Source organism: Cervus canadensis, chromosome 4, assembly GCF_019320065.1.
Source record: "Cervus canadensis isolate Bull #8, Minnesota chromosome 4, ASM1932006v1, whole genome shotgun sequence".
Taxonomy (NCBI): Eukaryota; Metazoa; Chordata; class Mammalia; order Artiodactyla; family Cervidae; genus Cervus; species Cervus canadensis.
This window is the reverse complement of record NC_057389.1, coordinates 28,906,204-28,930,501: the sequence shown is the minus strand read 5'-3', so window position 1 is coordinate 28,930,501 and position 24,298 is coordinate 28,906,204. Positions and strand designations below refer to the sequence as shown.

The following is a 24,298-nucleotide window of genomic DNA, read 5'->3' as shown; positions in this document are numbered from 1 at the left end:
TAAAATGGGGAGGTACACCATGCTCATGGATTGGAGGGCCTCAATATTGTTAAAATGTCAGTTCTCTTCAAATTGACTTATAGATTCAATCCTATCCCAATCTAAAGCCCAGCAAAAAAATTTTTTTTTTTTTTTGCAGAAATCTGTGAGCTGAATCTAAAATTTGTGTGGAATTGCAAGACTTAAAATAGCCAAAACAATTTTGAAGAAGGAGAACGAGTTTCAAATCTTAAAACTATTGATTTTTAAGACTTTTAAAAAAGTTAATCAAGACAGTGTAAAGTTGGTATAAAGTTATGTATCAATGTAAATCAGATATATATATACATATATAAGTATGAATATATATAAAGATACACATCAAAGGAACAGAATAGCATCCAGAAATAGACCCACACATGTGTAGTCAATTAATTTTTGACACACATGCCAAGGCAATTCCATAGGGAAAGAATAATCTTTTCAACAAATGATGCTGGAACAGTTGGACAGCCATATGCAAAAATATGAACCTCAATTCACACCTCACACCTTGGATCATAGACCGAAATATAAGCCCTAACACCAGAAAACTTCTGAAAGAAAATGCAGGAGAAAATCTTAGTGTTCTTAGGTTATGGGGTTGCAAAGAGTTGGACACGACTGAGCAACTTTCAGTAGGTTAATCCAAAGTACAACTCAAATGTCTGCCAGCAGGCAAATGCATGAACAAATGCATGAACACTATAGAAATGAAAGGAATAAACTATTGGAAAGCTCATCAAAATGAATGAATCTCAATACCACTATGAATGGCAGACACCAAATGAAAAGGCTACAGGCTGTATGAGTCCATTTTTTTAAATTCTAAAAATTGAAAACCAGCAATGGTAAAGCAGACCAGTGTTTGCATGGGGGTGGACAGGAAGGAGAGGTGGGAAGGAAAGGATTTCAAACAGGGATGAGGAGATTATTGGGAGCGATATGTGTTAGTTGCTCAATTGTGTCCGACTCCTTGCGATCCCATGAACTGTAGCCCGCCAGGGTCCTCTATCCATGGAATTCTCCAGGCAAGAATACTGGAGTGAGTTGCTGTTTCCTACTCCAGGGGATCTTCCCAACCCAGGGATCGAACACGGGTCTCCTGCATTGTAGGCAGGTTTTTTTTTTTTTCTTTTTTATCATCTGAGCCACCAGGGAAATGTTTGTTATTTTGATTTAGCTATGGGTTCATGGCTATACAAGTATGTCAACACTTATCAAACAGTATTCCTTAAATATATGCAGTTATTGTAAGTCATTTATACCTCAAGAAGCCTGTTTTTAAAAAAGCAAAAAGAACAGTTTATAGCTGATTTAACGCACGTTAAGTCCACAGAGAAATGTATCCATCAGGGCACTTAGCCCTAGTTGTAACAAGAAGCCCAGTGTCTCTATGACTTGATAAAACAAGAGTTCATGTTTTGCTTATGTCACAGTGTCGCATGGGTTGAGCTGCTCCAGGCAGCTCGAAGCCATGCCGTGACTCGGGGACCACGGCTTCTCCCATCTTGTGGCCCTGCTGACTTCAAGATGCATCTTCACTCTCACCAAGGAGAAGAAAGAGCAGAGATGGTCCTCACCGGACCTAGCAGGAGGTGCCCAGCAGTCTGCCCACGTCCCTTAGGCCAAAACCCGGTCACATGGTAAGAAGGGCCGGGAAATAGAGTCCCCTCCGCTCCAGGAGAGAAGAATTGTGTGTTTATCTCTGTATCCATCCAGTCTCTACCAGAAGGAAAAGAAACATCTCCTCCAAGAGTAGCTATGCACACAGCATGTATTACAAAAAATGCTGACCTTTGGAGTCACCCGCATTCAGATCCCATCATGGTTTTCTCGAAATGATAAGTCATTTCTTTTCTATTTCTCAACTGAAGAGCCTTTTCAAGGGCTTCTTATGAAGGAACAGTTTCTATAACAAAGGGAACCCAAGGTTCCAGCTCCTGAGAGGCAGAAAATTATTTATGGTTTATGGATCACTCCCATGGCTTCACCCACTCCTTTTCTACTAATTATCCCCAAGGTTTCAAAACATTCAGAGTTAAGTCTAGGCAAAGGCATGCATCCTGTGTCCTACACCATCGGCACCTGCACCTACAGCATGAGGAGAAACTGAATCCAGACCAATGATGCAGAGCTACCAAGAATATTTGCTCAACGTCTTTGGTGGGATAGAGCAGGATAAAGAGACTCCTCTCTGAAGCATCCAGACAGCCCCACTGTGTGACCCTTTGGGCAAGCAGTGACTGTGGTAAGGCTGGATCCAATCATATTATTATCAGCTGGGTGACCATGACAGGGTCTCGTCAGATGTCTATTCCTGGAGCAGATTCTCCCATGGCAGTGAATCTTCTCCAAATTCAGCAGCACTTCTCACCCAGGTGTCTGTGGTCCTGGGGATGACCTGACCTGTCAGAATGTGTCTGGCAATTACCTACAAGGGCCAACAGCTAGCTGTGCTCAGAGTGAGGAGATCTGAGTGTTGAGCTTCCAAGTCCACACTGGTAAGGTGATTGACACAGTTTTTCCTAATATTTTTATTTGGATCCTGGATTTTGAGGGTAATATACTTCATGTGTGTGAACTACTCCATTCAGTCTTTTTAGCCTCACCACTCAACTGAAACCATGGCTGTCACTGTCACCAATGATCTTCTCATTGTCCAAACCCAATGGTCAGCATCTAACTTAACATCAAAGAAGTATTTGATACAGCTGATCACTCCCTCTTTCTCCAAACACTGCTATTTAGCCTCTGGGGTACCATGCTCCTCAGGTCCCACCTGCCTAGTGTTCTTCTAACCCCTGAATAATATTGGGCCACAGAACTCCCTCCTGGAAAGTCTTCTCATGTATGAATTAGGCATTTGGAAAAGCTATGGATTAAGTTCTGTAAATGGAGAATGAGTTTCCCTGCCTCTACCTCCCCAACCTTAATAGCTTTGGACAACTCAAAGAAAATTTCTCTTTCCTTCTTATCTTCCCTCTTTATTCCCTTACTCCCTCTTTTCCTCCCTCCCTTCTTTCCTCCTTCCCCTTTCTCCCTCCTTTACTTTTTAGTCAAATTATCTGGAAATCGTCTCCCTCTCCAAGTTGTAAATATGGTTTCCAGATATGATAGTTCATTGCCATTTTTTTTTCTCTTAACTTACCTAGGAAAAGTGAAAGAGGACACTTTCATCATCATCACTGAGAAATGCACCATTTTTGAAAATCAACTTAAACTGTCCCCTTTAGGACGAGTTCATGAAACGCAAGAGGGAAGAACAATGAATTCATAGAGGCACTTGTTTCCACCCACTTGGAACATAGTCCATGTTTGCCAGCCTGTATGATCCGCTGAGGGATAAGCATTCTCATTTACATAACCTCTTGGCCCCTTGTGTTTCAAGATGGCACCATTCCAGGGGCGCAGTTTCCCTCTAGATGAAGGAAGCTGAAAGCCCACGAATGTCCATCAGATACTCACTGGATATAACTTCTCTAGAACATCTAGGAATTTCTGGTTGTTTCTCCATCTCTTAGAGTCTTGCAGAATGATCTAATATTTGCTAATGTGCGTGCCGTCTTTAATCATTCAGTGGTCCAATATTAATTTAGGACATATTATGAATCACTTGTATACCTACTGCATATAAGCTCTCCTACTGGGTGCTTCAGGCTTGCCAGGTAGCTCAGTGCTAAAGAATCTGCCTGTCAATGCAGGAGACATGAGTTGGATCTCTGGGTTGGGAAGATCCCCTGGAGATGGAAATGGAAACCACTCTAGTATTCTTGCCTGGAGAATCCCATGGACAGAGGAGTCTGGCAGGCTACAGTCCATGGGGTCACAAAGAGTCGGACGTGACTTAGCAACTGGTCATGCCCTGGGTGCTGCAGCCCTGCCTTGGAGGAACAGACAGGTGAGAGGTGCCTAAACATTAAATCCTGTTCCTAACAGACTGAGCATATCATGGGCAGAGGCAAGGGCTTTTCTCTATATCCTCAACCGCACCTGAATGTAGTGTTGAGGACATAAACAGGTGATCAGTTTGCCCAGTGGATTTCCATAATTAAAGCCCATAGTGGTCACCAATCCAATTTTTTGGGGAAAAAAAGAGCTCCTTTCTTTCACTGCCAGAGGGCAATGACAGTCACACCTTCCATGGTAGAAAATGATGACAGACCAGAGGCTGAGAAGAATTCTTCACGTGGTTCAAATCAAAAGGAACTTTGAGCAGCTAAGATAAATAAGCACTGAAATTAGCCTAAATACCAAAGACACTGCTTTTTTGGGGGGAAAAAGTTTCACATCTAAAAAAACACAAGTGGTTAGAAGTTCTAAATACTCATTGCAAGATTGTTTTTGTACTGAATTCACACCCTTAATGGTTTCTGCTCAAAAATGGAGCTCATCAACTCTACCCCTGTCATCTCGCTTATGGGGTCTGGATCAGAGAAAGAAATGAAAAGCCTCCTGAGGTAATTGCCATCTCCTCTGCCTCTCAAATCTGCCTCAAAACCTTGTCCACATTTACTTACTGTCTCTCTACTGGTATCTCCTCTGAAGAACAATGCAATATCCCACCTGAGTTAAACCCAAATTAGCCAAGCACTGGCCTTTAGATATTTAAAAATATGTAGAGAGAAATGACCACAGTTCTCATACAGAAATTTCAAATGGTAACTTCCCTGTTATATAGTTTTTAATAGTGATTTTTTTTTTTTGAGCTAAAATGGAAAGAACGCTCAGCTGCTCAGTGAGGCAGAGTTAAAATATTCTGCAAAAACATCACTTAGAGCAGAACCCCTGGGCTACCAATTAATGAACACACAGCTAGTAGGACCAGACACAGGTGTGCCATGGCAGATTCATGGCCCAGAAAAGGATTTTGCCATTATTATCTTATCTTTAACAATAAACACTTTATAGCAAACCATTTTTATGATAAGTGACGAAGGAGACTAAAATATGTATATAGCAGAATCAAACACAGGTACTCCCTGAAGTGTTCACTAGCTTTCTCTCGCAGCTTTCTCTGCTGGGCCCATTACTTCCATTCCACTTATATTGTTTAGTAGGGGTCTTGGCTTTCTGGCTGAACCTGTGAGATTTGTTAATCAAATGAATCCCAGTCCCAGCAACGGTTATCTAATGATCCTATGACAGCATGGTCTCTCCGGATAAATTCTGCCAGGGGCCCCAAGTCTCCCTGTTGGGGTGTTTTTTCCTGGTTGAAAACTCTATGCTTAAAATTTAGTCTTTTGTCTCAATCCTGAGAAATAACGATCACTGACAGGGAACCCATAATATCCCATACCTTTCTGGGAACAGGAGATCTTACCTCGATTTTTAAATACAGTGTAAGTACAGGCAGAAAAGTCAAGGTTGCCTGCTATGCAAAACCATCTTGTGACCCCACCCACTGCGGTGGAAACACAGTGGTGGATGAGTGTGAGTATGTGGATTTGGCTGGTGAGTGTGTTGTATGTGTCAGTGGGTTTGTGAAAGTGCATAGATTTGCATGAATCTGTACTTGTATGTTTCTGGGTGCTTGGGTATGAATATGCTATTTGTGTATATTTTTGAGTAAATGTGTGCAGTTGTGTGTGTGTTCATATGTGTCTGTATATGATCACATTCTGTGTGAGGGTATGACCATGAATGTGTGAGTATAAATGTATTGTGTATGGATGTCTATTTGTGTATGAATGTGTGTATGCGTGTAAAAGTGTGCATGTGTCTATTGTGTGGGTGAGTTTGGTTGAGTGTGTGGATGACTGTATGATTTGTGTGTGTAAATGTGTGTGTTTGGGTGAACATGTCAGTGTGTGAGTAAGTTGCATACATGTGTATTTGTAAGTGGGGTTGTATTTTTGTGTGTAGGAATGCACGTTGTGGGTGTTATTTGTATATGTGTGTCATTTTTTTTTTTTTAATGTGTGTCATTTTTTGTGTGTTCAAGTATTGCGTTGTGTGTGTTTGTGCGAATATATTTGTGTTGGAGCATGTGGGTCTGTGATTGTGTATTTGTGTGTTCTCGTTTGTGGGAGTGTGAGTGTGTAGTTGTGCAAACGCGAGCGTTTGTGTTGGGACTGTGCGCACCACGGGAATGTGGGTTGTCTGTGTGTTTGTGAGTATGTATGCTTGGTTTGCGTGTGCGTGTGTGTGCGCGCGCGATGGAGCGCGCGTGTGAGCCGCTGTGAGCGGTCGCCGCGCGCCTCCACCTCCGCGCGAACCGCCCCTTCGCGGCGGGAGCAGAGGCTGCGGCCGGGCGGGCGAGGGAGGGACGCGCGCCGCGGTGAGCGGCTTGCGCCGCCGTCACCGCCGCCGCGCCGACTCTGCCCTTTAAATCGGTGTCCAAGCCGATTACAGCTGATCTCCCACGTGACGTTTTACCTTCTGTCTCCCGGAGCGAGTGGCCCGAGGACAGTCCTTCTCAGCCCGCCGCGGGGCTCGGGCTCCCGCAACTTTGAGCGGAGCGGCGGCCGGCCGGGCGCCCTCGCGGGCCCCTCTTTCCACACGGACGTCGGGGCGCCGGGGGCTTCGCTCGGCCCGGGGCGGGGCGGGGCGGGCGGTCAGGGCAGACAACGTGTCCCGGCCGCAGCCCGCCGTCCCTCGGACCCGTGCGGCGCCGCGTCCGGGAGGCGGACGGCGAGCCCGGTGCGCCGCGTCAGGCAGCCGGGCGCCCCCCACGTCGTCCGGAGCCGGGCGGGCGCGCCCTCGGAGGAGCCGGCGGGAGATGGCCGCGAGGCAGGGCTGAGCTCCCCGCGCCCTCACCATGCAGAAGAGCGTGCGCTACAACGAGGGGCACGCCCTGTACCTGGCTTTCCTGGCCCGCAAGGAGGGCACCAAGCGCGGCTTCCTGAGCAAGAAGGCAGCCGAGGCGAGCCGCTGGCACGAAAAGTGGTTCGCCCTCTACCAGAATGTGCTCTTCTACTTTGAGGGCGAGCAGAGCTGCCGCCCGGCGGGCATGTACCTCCTGGAGGGCTGCAGCTGCGAGCGGGCACTCGCGCCGCCCAGGGCCGGGGCCGGGCCGGGCGGCGCCCGGGACACGCTGGACAAGCAGGTACCACGCGCCGTGCCCTCCCGGTCCCCCTGCCTGCGGCCGCGGCGATTCCCAACTCTCCTAACCCCGGAGGTGGAGGGCCCGACCTAACGCAAGGCCCTCGCTCCGAGGCCCCCCTGTAGCGTCCGTGGCAGGACCGCTCCACGCGTCTCCCCATCTCCATCCCCTCTTGTCCTCCATCCTTTATCTCTTCATCTCCGTTGGTGTAGCGGCTCGGCTTTATTATATTTTTTTCCCGCGTCCCGAAAGCGGTCGGGCCCTTTCAGCTTCTTTGCTCACCTCCCATGGCCTCTCTACACCTTGTTCGGAAGGATTTAGTGTGGTTACGCGTGTTGACACCTGTTGGATTTCGATTAGCAAAACGGAACTTATTTGGGAAAGTTTGGTTTCTCCTTTACCCGGCTGGTGCGTGCAGGTTTCTTTGCCTGAGATGTTTGATCGCTGGCTGAGCAGGGAACACACCGGGCTCCCGGGACGGACAGGCACTTTCTGTTGGTCATTTTCAATCTGTCTTTGTGGTTTCTATCAGTTTACTTTGCTAACATTTGGCCTGCTGGGTCTAATTATGAAGGTAAATGTGTATCCGTTTCCCTCAGGATTAATATTTAGTAGCCACATTCCTGCTACATGTAAACATGCGGGCATTTAAAAAGAACGCTTCTGTGTACTTTTCAATGAATGCTTTGAAAATGAATGTGATCTTTTTATTCTGGGTCGTAATTTTATTAGTTTTGCTATGTTTTGCACTCACGGAGGGAAAAAAAATGCCTGCAAATTTAGTAACTCCCGCACCCCATTCCTGCGAATGCGAAATTTGTATTTTTTCAATCACCATTTGTTATTAAAGTTAAAGCAGACTAATTTTATGCTCCCAAATCTTCTCACTTCGCTTTTAGATGTCCACCTGGAAAAAAAGGCTGATGGTCTTTGTTGTTGCATAAACATATTTAGCAGGTTAATTTTCCGTTCAAGTCAGACCAAACAGTTTCTACTGCAAACCCCGAGGGCGGCTGTGGGAGGCGCTAGCGATGGAAAGATGCGTAAGATGCCTGCATAACCCCTGGGGGCTCGTAAAACAATGTGTAAAGTTAAGGAGTTAAAACTAGATGGAACAGAAGTTTGATTTTTCTTTTCTCACTTTGGTTTCACTGTAAATCATTCAGGTTTAACTGATTAAGCGTGGTATAACACACACCTGAAAAACTTAAAGTATACCCCCTTTGGTTTTTGAGGGCATGTTGAGGGTCTTTGAAAAACTGATTTCCAATTTTGTAGATGTAGGTACTGGAAATATAAGTTAAATTTTCAAGTTAGATCTTTTAGAAATTACATTGAGAGCCAGAGGAGGGGTTTTGAATAAATATGTAGAGTTTTTTTTCAGGATTTTTTTTTTTTTTAGTGTTTCTGTTGGTGAGATTTTTCTTAAAGGCATGTGTTCCAAGGCCCATAGGAGCAAAGACCAATAGATTTAAGACGTGTTATTATGTCTAAACTAAAATAGGATACTTTAAATTATTCTGAAGATACATCATTGACTTAATTACAAAGTATTTTTCTCTCTTTGTATGTATGCTAATATCAGGAGATAGCCACTTTAAAAAAAGTAAACTGGGAGTGGGGAGTTTTTACCTGTTGCCCGGAAACACGGCTTCCTGTCCTGTTAACATATGAAAACCAAGATTTTTCTACTTGGAGAATAACCAGACTCTTATCTTTAGGACAGTTTTCTTTGAAGCATACTTTATAAAGAACTAATCTCTATAAATAGTTTGATTCTCATGCTACTTCCTAATGGAAGTCCAAAATAGGTCTCCTTACAAAAAATTTTTTTTCTCTGTCATACAAGCCATGAATATTTCTCACTCGTTTCTACATCTCCATGAGGTTAGAAATTAGAACCTGTGGTGATTGTAATAAAACTGAGATAGAGAATACAGCATTCAAAATGGATTAGGAGTTGGACTGGGAAATCTGTTAGTTTGTCTTGTGTTAGACATCCTTTATGACTTAGGTTGGCTGAGCACGCTGATATTTTTTCTGTAGTACTATCTGGCTATGTTTGAAGAATGAAGAAGAAACTGTGAAGATGAGAAGCAAGCAGAAACAGTTTACCTTAAATCTACAGTTTATTTAGTTGGTCCTCTTTCAGTTAATTTTTGTTGCTAACACACTGATGTGAAGAGCCTGACTCTTTGGAAAAGACCCTGATGCTGGGAAAGATTGAGGGCAAGGGAAGGGGATGACAGAGGATGAGATGGTTGGATGGCCTCATTGATCCAGTGAACACGAGTTTGAGCAAACTCGGGGAGATAGTGAAGGACAGGGAAGCCTGGTGTGCTGCAGTCCTTGGGGTCACAAAGATCCGGACACGACTTAGCGGCTGAACGACAACAGTGTGCTTTACCTCTGACAACTAGACACGGTGCATCTGTGAAGCTGGTGAGGTAGGGGGAAGTTGAGAGGGGCTGAGCAGAGATCCTGTCAAGGTCTGCTTCTCCGAGTATGCTTCTGGAACTTTCCTCGTAAACGTTCCTAGCAACACCATAAACATACTTGAAGGTTAGGGCTTGAAACAGGTCTTAAGGAGACAGAATAGGTTTCCTCCACCATTTCTGTGTGACTTCTTTCAGGCAAATCTCTTAACATCTCACTAACATTTTTTCTGTTAATGAAATCTGTTTTTTTAACATGTAAATATTAAAAGTTTGGCTAAGATGATTTCTAAGTTGCGTTCCAATTAGGACATCCCCTGCTTCTAGGATTTTAACAGATAGTGTGAGCTTTTTGCTGTGTACAAGGATGTGAAAGACAATTTCACAAGATTTAAAGGTTACCAGCCTCTGTAATAAATACTGCCTCTGAGTAGCTGAGGCCAAGCAGGTGATTGAAGTGGAGAGGTTCAGAACTATAGAAACATCATTGCTTGAGACAAAGACGTTCTTACCATTCACATTGAATGAATATTGTGATGACAGTGACAGTTGATGTAATTCTCGCTATAAAATGCCTCTAATCATTCTTGCCAGTTTAAATTCTACTTCTTCAAATTATTTAAAATTCTAATTAGCTGTGATAAGTTATGAGAAGAGAACACTCATTGGTTTGTTTCTTCTTAATACTCATTCAAAGTGCTTTGGTTGACAAAAGAAAATTAAAGTTTTTTCCTTCCCTCTCTCCTTCCTTCTTTTCCTCTGTCCCTTCCTCCCTCCCACTTCTTTCCTTTATTTCACCATTTTATCTTAAACTGTTTCCAGTTAAGAAGAAAAAAGAAAAGTGATTTTCACTTTCCAAATGTGCATAGGTTGAAGGAATATTTGCATTGCTCTATTTTTCTCAGTAGTGTCCCAGGATTTCACTTTAGTTGGTCCTCGGGAGATGCATGGCTCTTATCAACCTTCTATAGTAGCTATTTCTTAGTGATAGTTGCGGTGATATAGTCAAAATGCTCTCAGTTACAGAAAATTTTAAGTGGTGCTCCTTTTCTCGAAAATATGTGTATTGGTAGCACTTCTTTCTGAAAGAGCTCCATTTATGGAAAATGACAAACTTACCTTTCATTCCAGGTAAAGGTGTTCAAGGGGGAAAGGAATTTGCATTTAGTAGGAACCTTCTATGTGCTAAACTCAGTGTTCCCTTCTATTGGCTAATCTAGTTGGAACCTCACTTCAGCTCTCGGAAATTGGCAATGTTCTTTTGTGTTTACCTATGATAAGACTGAGGCTTTAAGAGTTTTAGGGAGATGACCAAAGTCTAAGTCTAGGTATGAAGACTGAATAATCTCTGAAGAGTGTTTTATTAAGGAGACTATTTAAATACACTAAGCTTCAAGAAATTGCAGATCTGGGTGAAATGGGGGTTGGAGTTGTAATAAGTGAATCACTGTTTAATTTTTTCCTCTTAAAACTGTTTAAAGGAGCAGTTTCCATTTTGAAAAATTCAGTTGCAGACCATTCCATTTTCAAAGAAAAATGGGCTTTATGTTTAAACAGTTGTATGTGGGGGGGGGGTATTCATTTACTTCAGCAGGGAATCTAAAAATACTTACTCTGGGGTGAAAGTATACACATCCCAGTTAGTCTGATCTGTTTAAGTGGTTGTATCCGTCTTGCCTGCTTGCAGGAGTGGCGTATATACAGGAACAAAGTCATCTTTACTCTTACTCTCCTGATAATGTTGAGTGTTCTGTTCAGCCTGACTTCAGCTGTTTCAGAGGCAGGGGAGAGAATATATCCTTAGTTCTGGAGATTTACAGTAGTAGATACTAGTCATATTTGTGCTGAATGAAACATGTTTTAATTTTTAAGGGATTAAAGGTTATGTGATTTCCCCTGTCACCTCATTTCCAGCCAGTCATTTTAGCCTTCCTAACTTGACCACAAGCAGAGGATTTTAATCATTTTATCGAATTAGGCAGAGCTGCCTGCAAGCCCTGAAATATTTGTGGAGGTTGGGGAGTGTGGATGATCAGTTTTTGTTCCAGCTCACATTAATTGAAATATAATAACTAACTCAGTATTTTCTTTTCAACCTTTGCTTATTGAACACAAATACAGGGCAAATGGAATAAAAATATTTGTTAAACCTTGTAAAATGTTTTAAAGTATAATTTAGGAAAGAAGTGATTTATCACTTGAACTTTGTTATCATTCTTCCAATTAAGATTTGAATGAAGAAAAATAATCTATGGATTAGAAAAATACAGTTTTAATTTTGACTGCACTAAAGCTTACTGTTTATATTATTGTACTTATCGTTAAGACTTCAGCGTAGAAAAATCCATCTTTGATGGGACAGATGTACATAAAAGTGAATTTTTATTGTGACAAGTATGTTTCCATGGGTTTTAATAAGTGAGTACTAAATACACTACTAAATGGTGGAAAATATTTGTAGTGTAATAACAGTTTTTTTCCCTTCTTTCAGGATTGAAAAAGCAGGATTATTTTTTTTTTTCATTGAATGATAAGTCCTAAAGCATGTATGATAACCAAAAGCTTCCGGCTTAGCCGGCAAATATTAGTAGTTTGTTATAATAGTAGTTGTTGATATTGCTGTTTGTTTAATGCAGATTATACTTTTTAGTTGACCATATTTTTGTCCATATTTCTCAATAAATATGCATGATACAGTCAATATAATTTTAATTTTGTAGAGTAGAAAAAGTAGTGAAATAAGCCATATTGACAAACAATATGGATTTACTCAGGTCTGAGGTCCTGATTTTACAATTTGAAAGTAGTTTTATGTTTTTATGCCTTGTTTATTTGTCCTACAAGAAAGGGATATGGGGGTATATTTGTGTATGCATATTGTGTATATGTTTATTGAGTTTATCTTCCATCATTAAAAATTAAGCACTTTTTGTGCATTTATATAGTTTATCTTCCATCATTAAAAATCAGACACTTTTTATAGTTATATGGAGCTTCCCAGGTGGTGCTAGTGGTAAAGAAACTACCACCAATGCAGAAGACATAGGAGACACAGGTTCGATCCCTGGAGAAGGGAATAAAAACCCATTCCAGTATTCTTGCCTGAAGAATCCTATGGATAGACACTGGCGGGCTGTAGTTCATGGAGTTGCAAAGAATTGGATACAGCTGAAGCAACTTAGCATTCAATTACATACCTTGGAGTTTGCAGGTTTTTATTTGTATCATTAAGACATGTATTTCAAGACACGAGTTGTAAATACAATCTGTGTACAATTGGGGTGATTTATTTTTCAGGACTAATGATTTTGTTAAGTTACATCACAGTATAAATTTCTCTCTGAAATTAGTTTACCTTAAGACTATGTATATTAAAATATTAGTTAATATTGAAACAAAGCTAGCAATGATATTTGTTAGGTTTCAGTATAGCACTATGGTAAATGTTTGTTTACTATATAATATTTGGCCATTATTCTAAAAATTGACCATTGTTCCAGAATTATTCAATGCAGTTCAGTTGGTATAATTTTCAAATATTAGCTGATCATAAAGTTATAAATACATTATTTTGGCTCTACCAAAGGGTATAAAATATTTTACCATTTTTTCCCAAGGAATTAAAATATGATGATATGTATATTTTGGGAGGAAAACAGCAGCAAGTTTTCCTTGATAAAACATTTGTATCAGAAAGTGGAACAAAGATGCAGAAAGCACATGTTCTCACAACTTTTCCTTTTTACTAGCACTTGAAAAACTTACTATTCACAAGAAATGAACATCCAAATCATTTTTCTTAAAAACTTCTCATAGTGAATGCAGAGTGCTTCAAATATACTTTTAGGGAGAGGGCAGAAAAAAGTTTCAGTTTATCTGTGTTTATTTAAGTAATAATTCTTTTTTATTGAACTATAAAGAAAGAAATGAGAAAGTTGGGGAGGCTTATGTAAGTCATAGCATTAATGAAATGAATTAATGAAAGCTAGAATTAAGTTAATGAAAGCTAGAATTCTCATAACATTTGAGAAGATACAAGTAAAACTACTTTAAGAAAAACTATACTTAAAAATAAAAGTTATTGATTTCCTTAGTGCAGCGGTCCCCAACCATTTTGACACCAGAGACAAGTTTCGTGGAAGAGTTTTCCATGGACAGGGGATAGGGAGATGGTTTCGAGATGATTCAAGCACATTACATTTATTGTGCACTTTATTTCTGTTATTAAATCAGCTCCACCCCAGGTCATCAAACATTAGATCCTGGAGTTTGGGAACCCCTGCTTCAGTGCCTTATTTTTTTTTTAATGGAGGCTAAAATTTCTTTTGTTAGCTCCTCCCATACTTATGCTGTGAACTGGCTGAGACTGATGATGTTGGGGTCAGCAGGGGTCTGAGGGACCCTGGTTACTGATAATTTGCATTCTTTCTTTTCAGTTTCCCAAAATGTTTTATTTTGTCATTTTCTGATTTAATGTAGACAATGCCTGATTCATTTCCTGAACTGTATTTATGAGCTCATGCCATTTGTGTGACTAATGTAAACAGGAGGGTTAGTGCCGTCAAATAGAGGGACGATTGGAAAGCTAGGAGGCTTCTGGGGTTAGAAATATGGGAATGGGGAGGAAGTAGCCTGGTCTCAGGTTCACTGTAGAGGATCATACCTCATTGCAGAAGTCATAACAAGATAATGTTATGATGCATAGGAAGAGGTGACCGCTCATATCTGATATGGATTTGCTTTCAACTTGAAGAATGTCACTTTCCAGGTCAGATAGTCGTATTGTGTATGGTTTGGTTCAGAAGTTAAACTGTGGGGGTTTCAGTCTCCACACAGATGCTTACTGGATCTGTGATGAGTAATTTCTCTTTCTTATCCCTGTCTGGGATGGGGATCATGGTAGTAGCTGCATCACCCGGTTGTTGAAAGACTCATAGGCAATGAGTCCATGCCCCAGCACACACATAGCACATTTGTCAGCTGGCGTTTGTGTTACTCTCTTTCTAATATAATTCTTTTTAAATTTGCTTCTTGTTGCTTTAATTACTAGGGTTGCTTAGGCAGGTTTTTCCTTTCTTCCTCTTTAAAAAATACTTTTAATTTAACACAGACAAAATAGAATGTTTTAGGGAATACCAATATACTTATTGTCCAGCTTCAGTGATATTCAGCTTTCTGCTTTCTTGTTATGTTCTTTTTCCCCACACATGCCTATGTCGTTGTTGTTGTTTGACTCTTTTAAAGCAAGTCCCAAACATCATGTTAAATAAGGAGGCTTTTCCTTTTTGGCACAGCCCTTGTTTGATGCTGAAGATTGTAGTAGGTGTAGCTCTGAAAAGAACGATCCTGGAAAGAGTTTGTAATGTGTTTCTGATTTAGTGTGTGTTGTTGTAATTGTCATCATCTTTTTGTTCCTTTGATGTCATTATAAAGGAGAAAACCTGAGACAGTAGTTTTGAAGATATAAAGGTAGTAGAAATATGTTTTAAATAAGGCCTGGCTTGTTAAATCCTAAAGAAAAGAAGTCTGAAATCAGTTGTTTAACCATGACCATGGTGTAAAAAGTATTTTCACGATTTGACCGCATTGTAGGGGAAATTGGATTTCCCTGGTGTCTCAGACAGTAAAGAATCCACTTGCAACGTGTGAGACCTGGGTTCGATCCCTGGGTTGGGAAGATCCCCTGGGGGAGGGCATGGCAACCCACTCCAGTGTTCTTGCCTGGAGAATCCCCATGGACAGAGGTACCTGGAGGGTTACAGTCCATGGGGTCCAAAGAGTCAGATATGACTGAGCGACTAAGCACAGCACACACAGAGGAAATTAAATTATTGGTGATTTTCCTACTGAGGGATTCTTATATTTTTTGAAATCTACTTACCAAACTCTTCCAGCAGCTGAAAGAGTCTTGTTTAGAGTTAAGAGTGAGTGCTTTCTCTTCTGATGCCATTGATACTTCTCATCTCTCAGTATTTTGCGTAGCTTTGCAACAATCAGGACATTATCCATAAACCAGTGTCTCGTCCATCTTTGACAATCAGCTCTGAGACCCAGCAGTAGTAAATGCTATTTTAAGGCAGTTACTGAGGTTTAATTAGCCAGGTGTATAGTTTGCTTTTTCTAGTGCTGCTAAGTTTTTCCAGGGTTTGTTGGTTTCCGTCACATGATTATTTGCTTTAGGCAAGGGAGCGCCATGAACTTGAGTTGTCTTGAATAATGGGGACCTCTGTGTGTGGTAGGGGGATAGTGGGAATATAAATTAAATAAATAAATAATAAAATAAATAAATAAATAAAAGGGCAAGTATTGCTCTGTCTTTATGGTGACCAGCTATGATTTGGGCTTCCCTGGTGGCTCAAGGGTAAAGAGTCTACCTGCAATGCAGGAGACACCGGTTCAATCTCTGGGTCAGGAAGATCCCCTGGAGAAGGAAATGGCAACTCACTCTAGTATCCTTGCCTGGAAAATCCCGCGGACAGAGGAGTTGGGCAGGCTACAGTCCATGGGGTCGCAGAGTCGGACACGACTTAGCGACTGAAGCACTACAGCTGAGCTTTGGACACTGGTGCTGGCTGACAGCTTCTGCAGTGTGTTTATGCCTCTTTGGTTCCTCGTGGCTTCTGCTTTCTCATCATTTCTGTTGCCCTTAACTGTATGCTGCCATGCCTCTCGTGGTCCTGACTCAGCGTGGTGTGGCCCTTCTCTCTGCTTTTACTGCTTTAGTTCTCACTGCGGCATCTCTTATTCACTCAGGGTATTCAGGCTCATCTTTTTGTGAGAGGGAATCTCATCGGCTCAGCTCGCACTTGGAGACTAGACAGGACTACTGGACTCTGACCAGTCCGTGGGCTGGCTGTCAGTCAGCAGGAGCTGTGGATAAGGGAGTTTCATGAAAAGTTTGGTGGATGTCAGAGACATTATTATTGACGTGTCTAGTGTATTCATCAAGCTAGTAAATATTTTCAATAACTAATATTTATGCATTGTAAGCCACCTTCTCTTCCTTCAGTAGCAATTTTACATTCTCATCTTATCAATAAGATCCTTCCAATAAAACAGTTTCTGTCCTCTGGTCCTGATTGGCCTCCTGTGTTGCTAAGGATTCATGTTCATAACTTCTCTTTACTTTTTAATACTTTACTAGTAAATGTTATTTGAACGTTGTTCTTTTAACAGTAAATTACAATATAAACCTGTTTCCAGGGCATATGTGTATAGAAAAGTGCCAGATCACAAGTGCGCTGCTTCCTGAATGATCGCAGAGTGAATATATTTTTGTAAGCAGCACCCAGATCAAGTCATTGACATGTTCAGCCCTCCAGAAACTAACCTCCTGTCTGTTCCTCTTAAGTGTACTTACCCATGGGTAGCCACCATCCTTGCTTCTAGCATCATGGATTCCTTTTGCCTGTTTTTGAACTTCATCACAGACACATGCAGTAAGTACTCTTCTGTGTCAGGCTGCTTTCCCTCAACTTCATATCTGTGAGTTTTCGATGAAACTTCAGATGCTGTGGTTCATTCCTTTTCATTTCTTTGTAGCATTCCATTGAATGAGTATACAGTGGTTTCTTGGCCTATTCTTTGTCTACTGTTGGTGAAACATTTGGATTGTTTCCAGATTGAGGCTATTACAAATAATATGGCTATGGAAATTCTTGTACAGATATTTTTTGTGTGTTCATGTATACATTTCTGTTCAGTATATGTTCAGGAATTAACTTTTTGGTTCACAGGACTTACTTATATTCAACTTCAATAATTACTGCTAAACAGTGTGCTTTTTCTTTTTTTTTAAATGGGTTTTTTTGATGATTTTTTTTCCATTTATTTTTATTAGTTGGAGGCTAATTACAATATTGTAGTGGTTTTTGCCATACATTGACATGAATCAGCCATGGATTTACATGTGTTCCTCATCCCGATCCCCACTCCCACCTCCCTCCCCATCCCATCCCTCTGGGTCTTCCCAGTGCACCAGCCCCGAGCACTTGTCTCATGCATCCAACCTGGGCTGGTGATCTGTTTCATCCTTGATAGTATACTTGTTTCAATGCTGTTCTCTCTGAACATCCCACCCTCGCCTTCTCCCACAGAGTCTAAAAGTCTGTTCTGTACATCTGTGTCTCTTTTTCTGTTTTGCATATAGGGTTATCGTTACCATCTTTTAAAATTCCATATATATATATGTGTTAGTATACTGTATTGGTCTTTATCTTTCTGGCTTACTTCACTCTGTATAATGGGCTCCAGTTTCATCCATCTCATTAGAACTGATTCAAGTGAATTCTTTTTAACGGCTGAGTAATATTCCATGGTGTATATGTACCACAGCTTCCTTATCCATTCATCTGCTGATGGGCATCTAGGTTGCTTCCATGTCCTGGCTATTATAAACAGTGCTTCGATGAACATTGGGATACATGTATCTCTTTCAGATCCGGTTTCCTCAGTGTGTATACCCAGGAGTGGGATTGCTGGGTCATATGGCAGTTCTATTTCCAGTTTAAAGAATCTCCACACTGTTCTCCATAGTGGCTGTATTAGTTTGCATTCCCACCAACAATGTAAGAGGGTTCCCCTTTCTCCACACCCTCTCCAGCATTTATTGCTTGTAGACTTTTGGATAGCAGCCATTCTGACTGGTGTGTAATGGTACCTCATTGAGGTTTTGATTTGCATTTCTCTGATAATGAGTGATGTTGAGCATCTTTTCATGTTGAACAGTGTTCTGAAATAGTTATATCAATTTGTGTTCCTGCTAGCAATGTATAAGAATTACAAGTGCTCTGCATCCTTGCTAATAGTTGGTATTATCAATCTTTTTAGTTTTAAGCCTTCTAGTAGACATGTAGTAGTAGCTCATGTTTTTTTTCATTTTTATTTCTCTGATATTTAACTTGAACATTTTCCCAAGTATTTCTTGACCATTTGAACATTCTCTGTTTTGAAGTGCTTGTTCAATCTTTTGCTCATTTTTCGGTTGAGTTGTCTTATCTTGTCGATCTGTGCATGCAGGCTAAGTCACTTCAGTGGTGTCAGACTCTTTGCAACCCTATGGACTGTAGCCCTCCAGGCTCCTCTGTCCAGGGGATTCTCCAGGCAAGAATATTAGAGTGGGTTGTCATGCCCTTCTCCAGGAGATCTTCCCGACCTAGGGATTGAACCCTTGTCTCTTACATCTCCTGCACTGGCAGGTGGGTTCTTTACCAATAGCACCACCTGACAAGCCCTTATTGATCTGTAGGAGTTTTTAAATGTTAAGTTAAACTACATGAATTGCCATTTTTGAATGTCAAAATAATTGACTATCATCTTGTTCATTCTAGTATGTATGAAGACACGAGTCCTTTGTCAGTTATATGTATTGGAAATATTTTCTCTACTCTGGTTTGCCTTTCTACTTTCTTAGAGGTGTCATTTGATGATAAGAAGTTTAAAATTTTATTGTAGTATAAACTCTCTGTATTTTTCTTTGTGGCATTTGTCTGCCCATGAAATGAGTGCAGATGGGGACAGCATCTGGAGGTTCTTTGTGTGGAAGGTGCAGGAGCTGGGATCTCCCTTGTTGCTCTGTGGTCAAAGCAATCAAGTGGATCACAGAAGATGCAGCAGTAGGTAAAACAGAATGCGCTTGCAGCAGCTTCAGATCGCCACACCAGGATGTTTTCCCCTTTGAGAAAAGCTCCAGGGGCAATGTACAGGACAAAAATATCTTAATGTTCTTTCCTCCCTCTTACCTCCTGGGGCCTGAGGTGTTCCCTCCCTACATGGTAGGTTGTTGTTCTTCCTCTAGAGATGCAATACATGTGTATGCACCAAAGACTTGTACAAGAATTTTGACAGCAGTGTTATTCACAGAAGAGGGTGTTCTGTTCCAGTACGTCTAACTTCACTTTGTTTTCAGTCATCCCCAGTTCACACCTACCTTTCGTCTCAAAGGGTCAGGTGCGAGAGGGACAAGGTACTTTTATTAACTTAACCAGAGCTAAGCTTGAATTCCTGACAGCTCCCTTTCAACTATACTGACACCTGCAGGAGGTATCATCCAGGCTGGCCTGGGGGGTGCTGTTAGTGAAAGAAAAACACATCACCCCCAACACTGGTCAAGACTGAATCCTCAGTTTTCAAAATACATCTATGTAATGCTCTGTAATCCTTGACTCTTTGTCCTGATCCTTACCCAGGAAATGATGAAGAAAGAATGAGCCCTTTCTTGGAATACCTAAATTCACTAATCAAACTGCCTTACTGAAATATATGGACCGGGAGGGAATGAGGGTGAAAGAGGTGGACAGTCAGTCCATTGTGGAGTGCACAGATTAGTTTCAAGGGCCGCAGTGGGGTGACTGGAAACTGCTAACCAGTAACCCGAAAGAGTACCAACAGTGGTGAGGCAGCGCCGCGAGCCCAGGAGGGCTTCGAATGTCTGGTGTAGGCAATCTGCCAAGAGTGGGAGGGGGTAACGCCCCTCATGACGTGGCCCCTCCCATTGTGAGACAAATGGGTCAACTTTGGACAAGAGTCACCAGCCTGCCCTGCAGCGGTAGCCCTCTGCATTGGAAACAGTCAGCCTCCATCAGCGGCTTGGTTCCAGTTGGTCCACAGCCCTTCCTGGGGGCACCTGCATGCCTGATCCAGAGAGTTCAGTCAGCAGACAGTTCAGTCGGTGCCCCCCATTCATGTTTCCAAAAAAGGATCTTTGCAGTCTGTAGTTTTCCAAGTGATAGACCAGATGGCTGGGCCATTGCCAACAGCCGCCCGCAGAGTCTGAGCCCTGCCCTCTGGCTGGAGCAACTCCATCTGCTTTTTCCTCTGCGTAGCTGACACCGAGACTGACCAGCCACAGCTCGCCGGTGGATACCGTTGGGTTTCAGCTTAGCCAAATCATCAGTGAATCAGGCCCAGATGGTTAGGGGATTTCTGTGAATCAAGGATCCTGTTGAGTCAGTGGCTCTGCCTCAGGTAGCTGAGCAGATAAAGTTTCCTACAGAGAGAGAGAGAGAGATGCTGCTCTTCAAAATGTAATACACAGCTGCTGCTGGGGCCACACCAACTACATTCTTAAATATACCTTTTCCATTGAACAAACAAGATTTGCGCCCTGCCTACCTTGTCAGTTCTTGAGTCTGAGTTAACTCATCCAAAAATGGGAATTTCAGACTGGAGAGTTACAAGTCCTCTATGGGTCAGTTTCAACAAGGACTCAGCTGTAAACTGATGGTCACCTGCATGCCTTGTAATTTTGTTTGGATGCTGGACATTGTTTATGAAAAACCCGAAGAGGTGATTTCAGGTTCTGTGTGACATTATTTTCCTTCAGAGAGGATTTACTTTTGGTTTCTTGCTGGCATTAACGTGGGGTAGTTTATACTAATCCATTCTGAGGATGAGCTGGTGAAAGTTGGGTTTCAGGTTTGTGAGAGCAGAGTTTCCACTTTGTCCTGATTTCTAAAGTGTAGCCTTTCCAAGATCTTATCAGGAATTCTGAGTGTTTACATAACCCCCTCCTCCTTGGTCTCTTCACAGCCCCATGGGACTGCAAAAAACTCAGAGCTGATTTCCAGCCTCTTAGCTGCTGCTTTCTGCCTGGCCTCTTAGCCTCTTGGCTCTGTACTACTTAGAAGTTGGCAAATTCATTGAGAGGAACAACTTCAACGACTGTTAGACTCACTAGTTTACTTCCCTTCTCTAAGGTCTTTAGTTCTTAGGTCCTGGCTATCTTGTTAGCTCACGGATGCTTACAAATGGATGTGTGTGTGTGTGTGTGTGTGTGTGTGTTGTGTCCAGCTTTTCTAACTGTTCATAGTGTGTGCATGTTAGAGTGGTTGGGGAGGGCCTATAACAAGTTACCTGGCTGTTACCACTTAGAAATGGGTTTTTAATAGTGAATCTAAAAATTAGTCAAACTCCTTTCAAAACAGTGGAAGAATTATCTTGTTTCCTTTTTCCAGAAATGTATCTGTTAATTACTTGTAGTTCAGTAATAATGAAATACTAAGAAGTCAAATCACAACTAATCCTATTTTATCAATTTAATTCTGAACATCTTTGAATATGTGTATTCTGAGATGTAACTATTTCCTCATCTGGAAAATGGGCATGATTCCTACTTTGTAAAGAAAGTGGGAGTATAAGACCCTTTTCACATAGTGACACTTTTTATATTCTTTAAATTCAAGAATATCCCTTTAAATTCTTCACAGTTACATTTTTTTCATCTAAGTGAGGGCCATTTAAACAGTAGGTCAGTTGAGAGTTTGCTTACTGCAGGTGTGTGTTCTGTTCATTTTATGGTCCATTTTGAGAACCAGATAGCTATCTGCCTAGTTCATTGGCATCTTTTTGAGCCCAAGGTTTTTAAGGTCTATGGAAAATATTTAGTGGATGACAGATTCCTCAAGAAATAGTTGGAAGATTATTTTTTACTAAGTGCAGGAGAATATTACCTAAATAGGTTAGTGAGAAATTTTTGTCATTTAGATGCTTTCTGTTCTATAGATCCTTCTAATGGTGATACATATTAAATATATTAAAATGATATTAATAGGTAGTTTTTCAGAAGAAAAATATAGCTAATTTAATATTTTCACTTTAAAGGTTCAGCCTTTTATAGAGGGTATTTAAAATGTATACTAAAAAATAAATCCACAGCTTACTCATTTTTCTCCTTTTTGGTACAAATTGCCATGTTGGCAGAATATTTTTATTTTTATTATTATTGCTTTTTCTTAGTTGTCCTGACTTTTAAAAAAATCTTTACTGGAGATTTATCAATACAATGTAGTGTTAGTTTTAGGTGTATAGCAAAATGAATCATACACACACACACTTATTGTTGTTTAGTCACTAAGTTGTGTCCAATTCTATGACCCCATGGGCTGTAGCCTGCCAGGCTTCTCTGTCCATGGGATTTCCCAGGCAAGAATACTGTAGTGAGTAGCTGTTTCTTTCTCCAGGGTATCTTCCTGACCCGGGAATTGAACCTGAGTCTCTTTCTTGGTAGGCAGATCCTTTAACCCTGTGCCACCTGGAAAGCCTATATATATATATCTCCTATAAATATATATATACACCCTATATACCCTATATTTATATATATCCCTAGTAACTCAGCTGATAAAGAATTCATCTGCAATGCAGGAGACCCCCATTCAATTCCTGGGTCAGGAACATCCCCTGGAGAAGGGTTTGGCTACCCCCTCCAGTATTCTTGGGCTTCCCTGATGGCTCAGATGATAAAGAATCTGCCTGCAATGTAGGAGACCTGGATTCGACCTTGAGTTGGGAAGATCCCCTGGAGGGAGGGCATGACAACCCTCTCCAGTATTCTTGTCTGGAGAATCCCCATGGACAGAGGAACCTGGCAGGCTACAGTCCATGGGGTCGCAAAGAGTCAGACACCACTGAGCGACTAAGCAAGCAAGCAAGTATATATCTGTATGTATATATAATTGAATATATGTATATTCTTTTTAAAATTCCTTTCCCATAAAGGTTAGTACAGAATTTTGAGTAGAATTCCCAGTGCTATACACCAAGCCCTTGTTTAGTTGTCTGCTTTATATATAGTAGTGTGTATATGTTAATCCCAATCTCCTAATTTAACAGAACTTTTTATTTATAAAAATAATGTTATGAAGGAATTGGAAACTGCTTGGTCTAATTGGGCAAGCAGTGAGTTCTAACTGAAAACCAGGGCAAATAAGCCTAAAGATCTAATGTATAGGCATGGTGGCCATACTTGGCCTCTCCTGGTGGCTCAGATGGTAAAGAATCTGCTTATGATGCAGGAGACCCAGGTTCAATCCCTGGGTCAGGAAGATACCCTGTAGAAGGGAACTGCAGCCCACTCCAGTATTGTATCAAAACTGAAAATATGCTAAGAGAATAGATATCAGATGCACTTATTGAACAAAACGCTAACTTTGTGAGGAGATGATACGTTAACTAGCTTGACTGTAGTAATTATTTCACCAAGTTTACCAAATCATCATGATGTACACCTTAAATATATATATAATTTTTATTTTAAATAAATCTATTCATTAAAAAAGTAATGTTTCTGGGGATCCAAAGGATATCTTGGTTACTATACAATACAGTATTGTATACTTGAAATTAATTACCAGAGTAGATCTAAAATGTTCTCACCACACACACACAGGTACACAGGGTTACCATGTAAAGTGATGGATTTGTTAGCTGACCTTATCATGGTAATTATTTCACAACATATAGTATATCAAATCATCACATACACTTTAAACTTACACGGTGTTATTTGTCAGTTATATCTCAATGAAACTGGGGAAAGAAATCAGTGAATGGATATCAATAGTATCTATTTTCTGATTCCATGAATTACATATAGAAGTGATTGGTTGTTCTTGCAACACTGTGGCCCAAGTGGATACCAGTCAAAAAGCCTGCATTCTTATCCCAGCTCTTTGAGAGAATAATTAAGGCACTATCTATTTTCTTGAACATTTGGTCAGGGATGAAAAACAGAGCTTGTTTGTCTGTAAATAATTGGGGGTAAAGGATTGATGTTTGTGATCTTGAAACGGTCTTGGTATCTCAGACACTGCCCATGAACCCAAATAGACCTTACCTTAACTACTGTCTAGTCTTCTATTTTTATGTAGTTGCAATAGAAATTCAAACTATTATTATTATTTAAAAATTAAATAATGATATATAATTCTATTTAACTTTCAAAATACATTCACGTATTTTAACCATTTGATTTCTTAATAACTCTGTATTACTTGTGTTTCCTTTGCAATTTCTAACTTTT

At 41.0% G+C, this 24,298-nt stretch overlaps 1 protein-coding gene across 3 annotated transcripts in view; it reads left to right on the top strand.

Moving 5' to 3' along the window:
• Window positions 1-6,261: 6,261 nt before the first annotated feature.
• The window catches only part of RASGRF2 (Ras protein specific guanine nucleotide releasing factor 2), a 246,104-nt gene continuing 228,067 nt past the window's right edge, over window positions 6,262-24,298 (top strand). The window contains exon 1 of one of the 3 annotated variants that reach the window (XM_043464746.1): window positions 6,262-7,066. In XM_043464746.1, coding sequence (XP_043320681.1) covers window positions 6,779-7,066 — 288 coding nt within the window. In that variant the 5' untranslated portion in view covers window positions 6,262-6,778. The remainder of the gene's footprint in view (window positions 7,067-24,298) is intronic. The other 2 variants (XM_043464747.1, XM_043464748.1) reach the window with 2 other exon arrangements.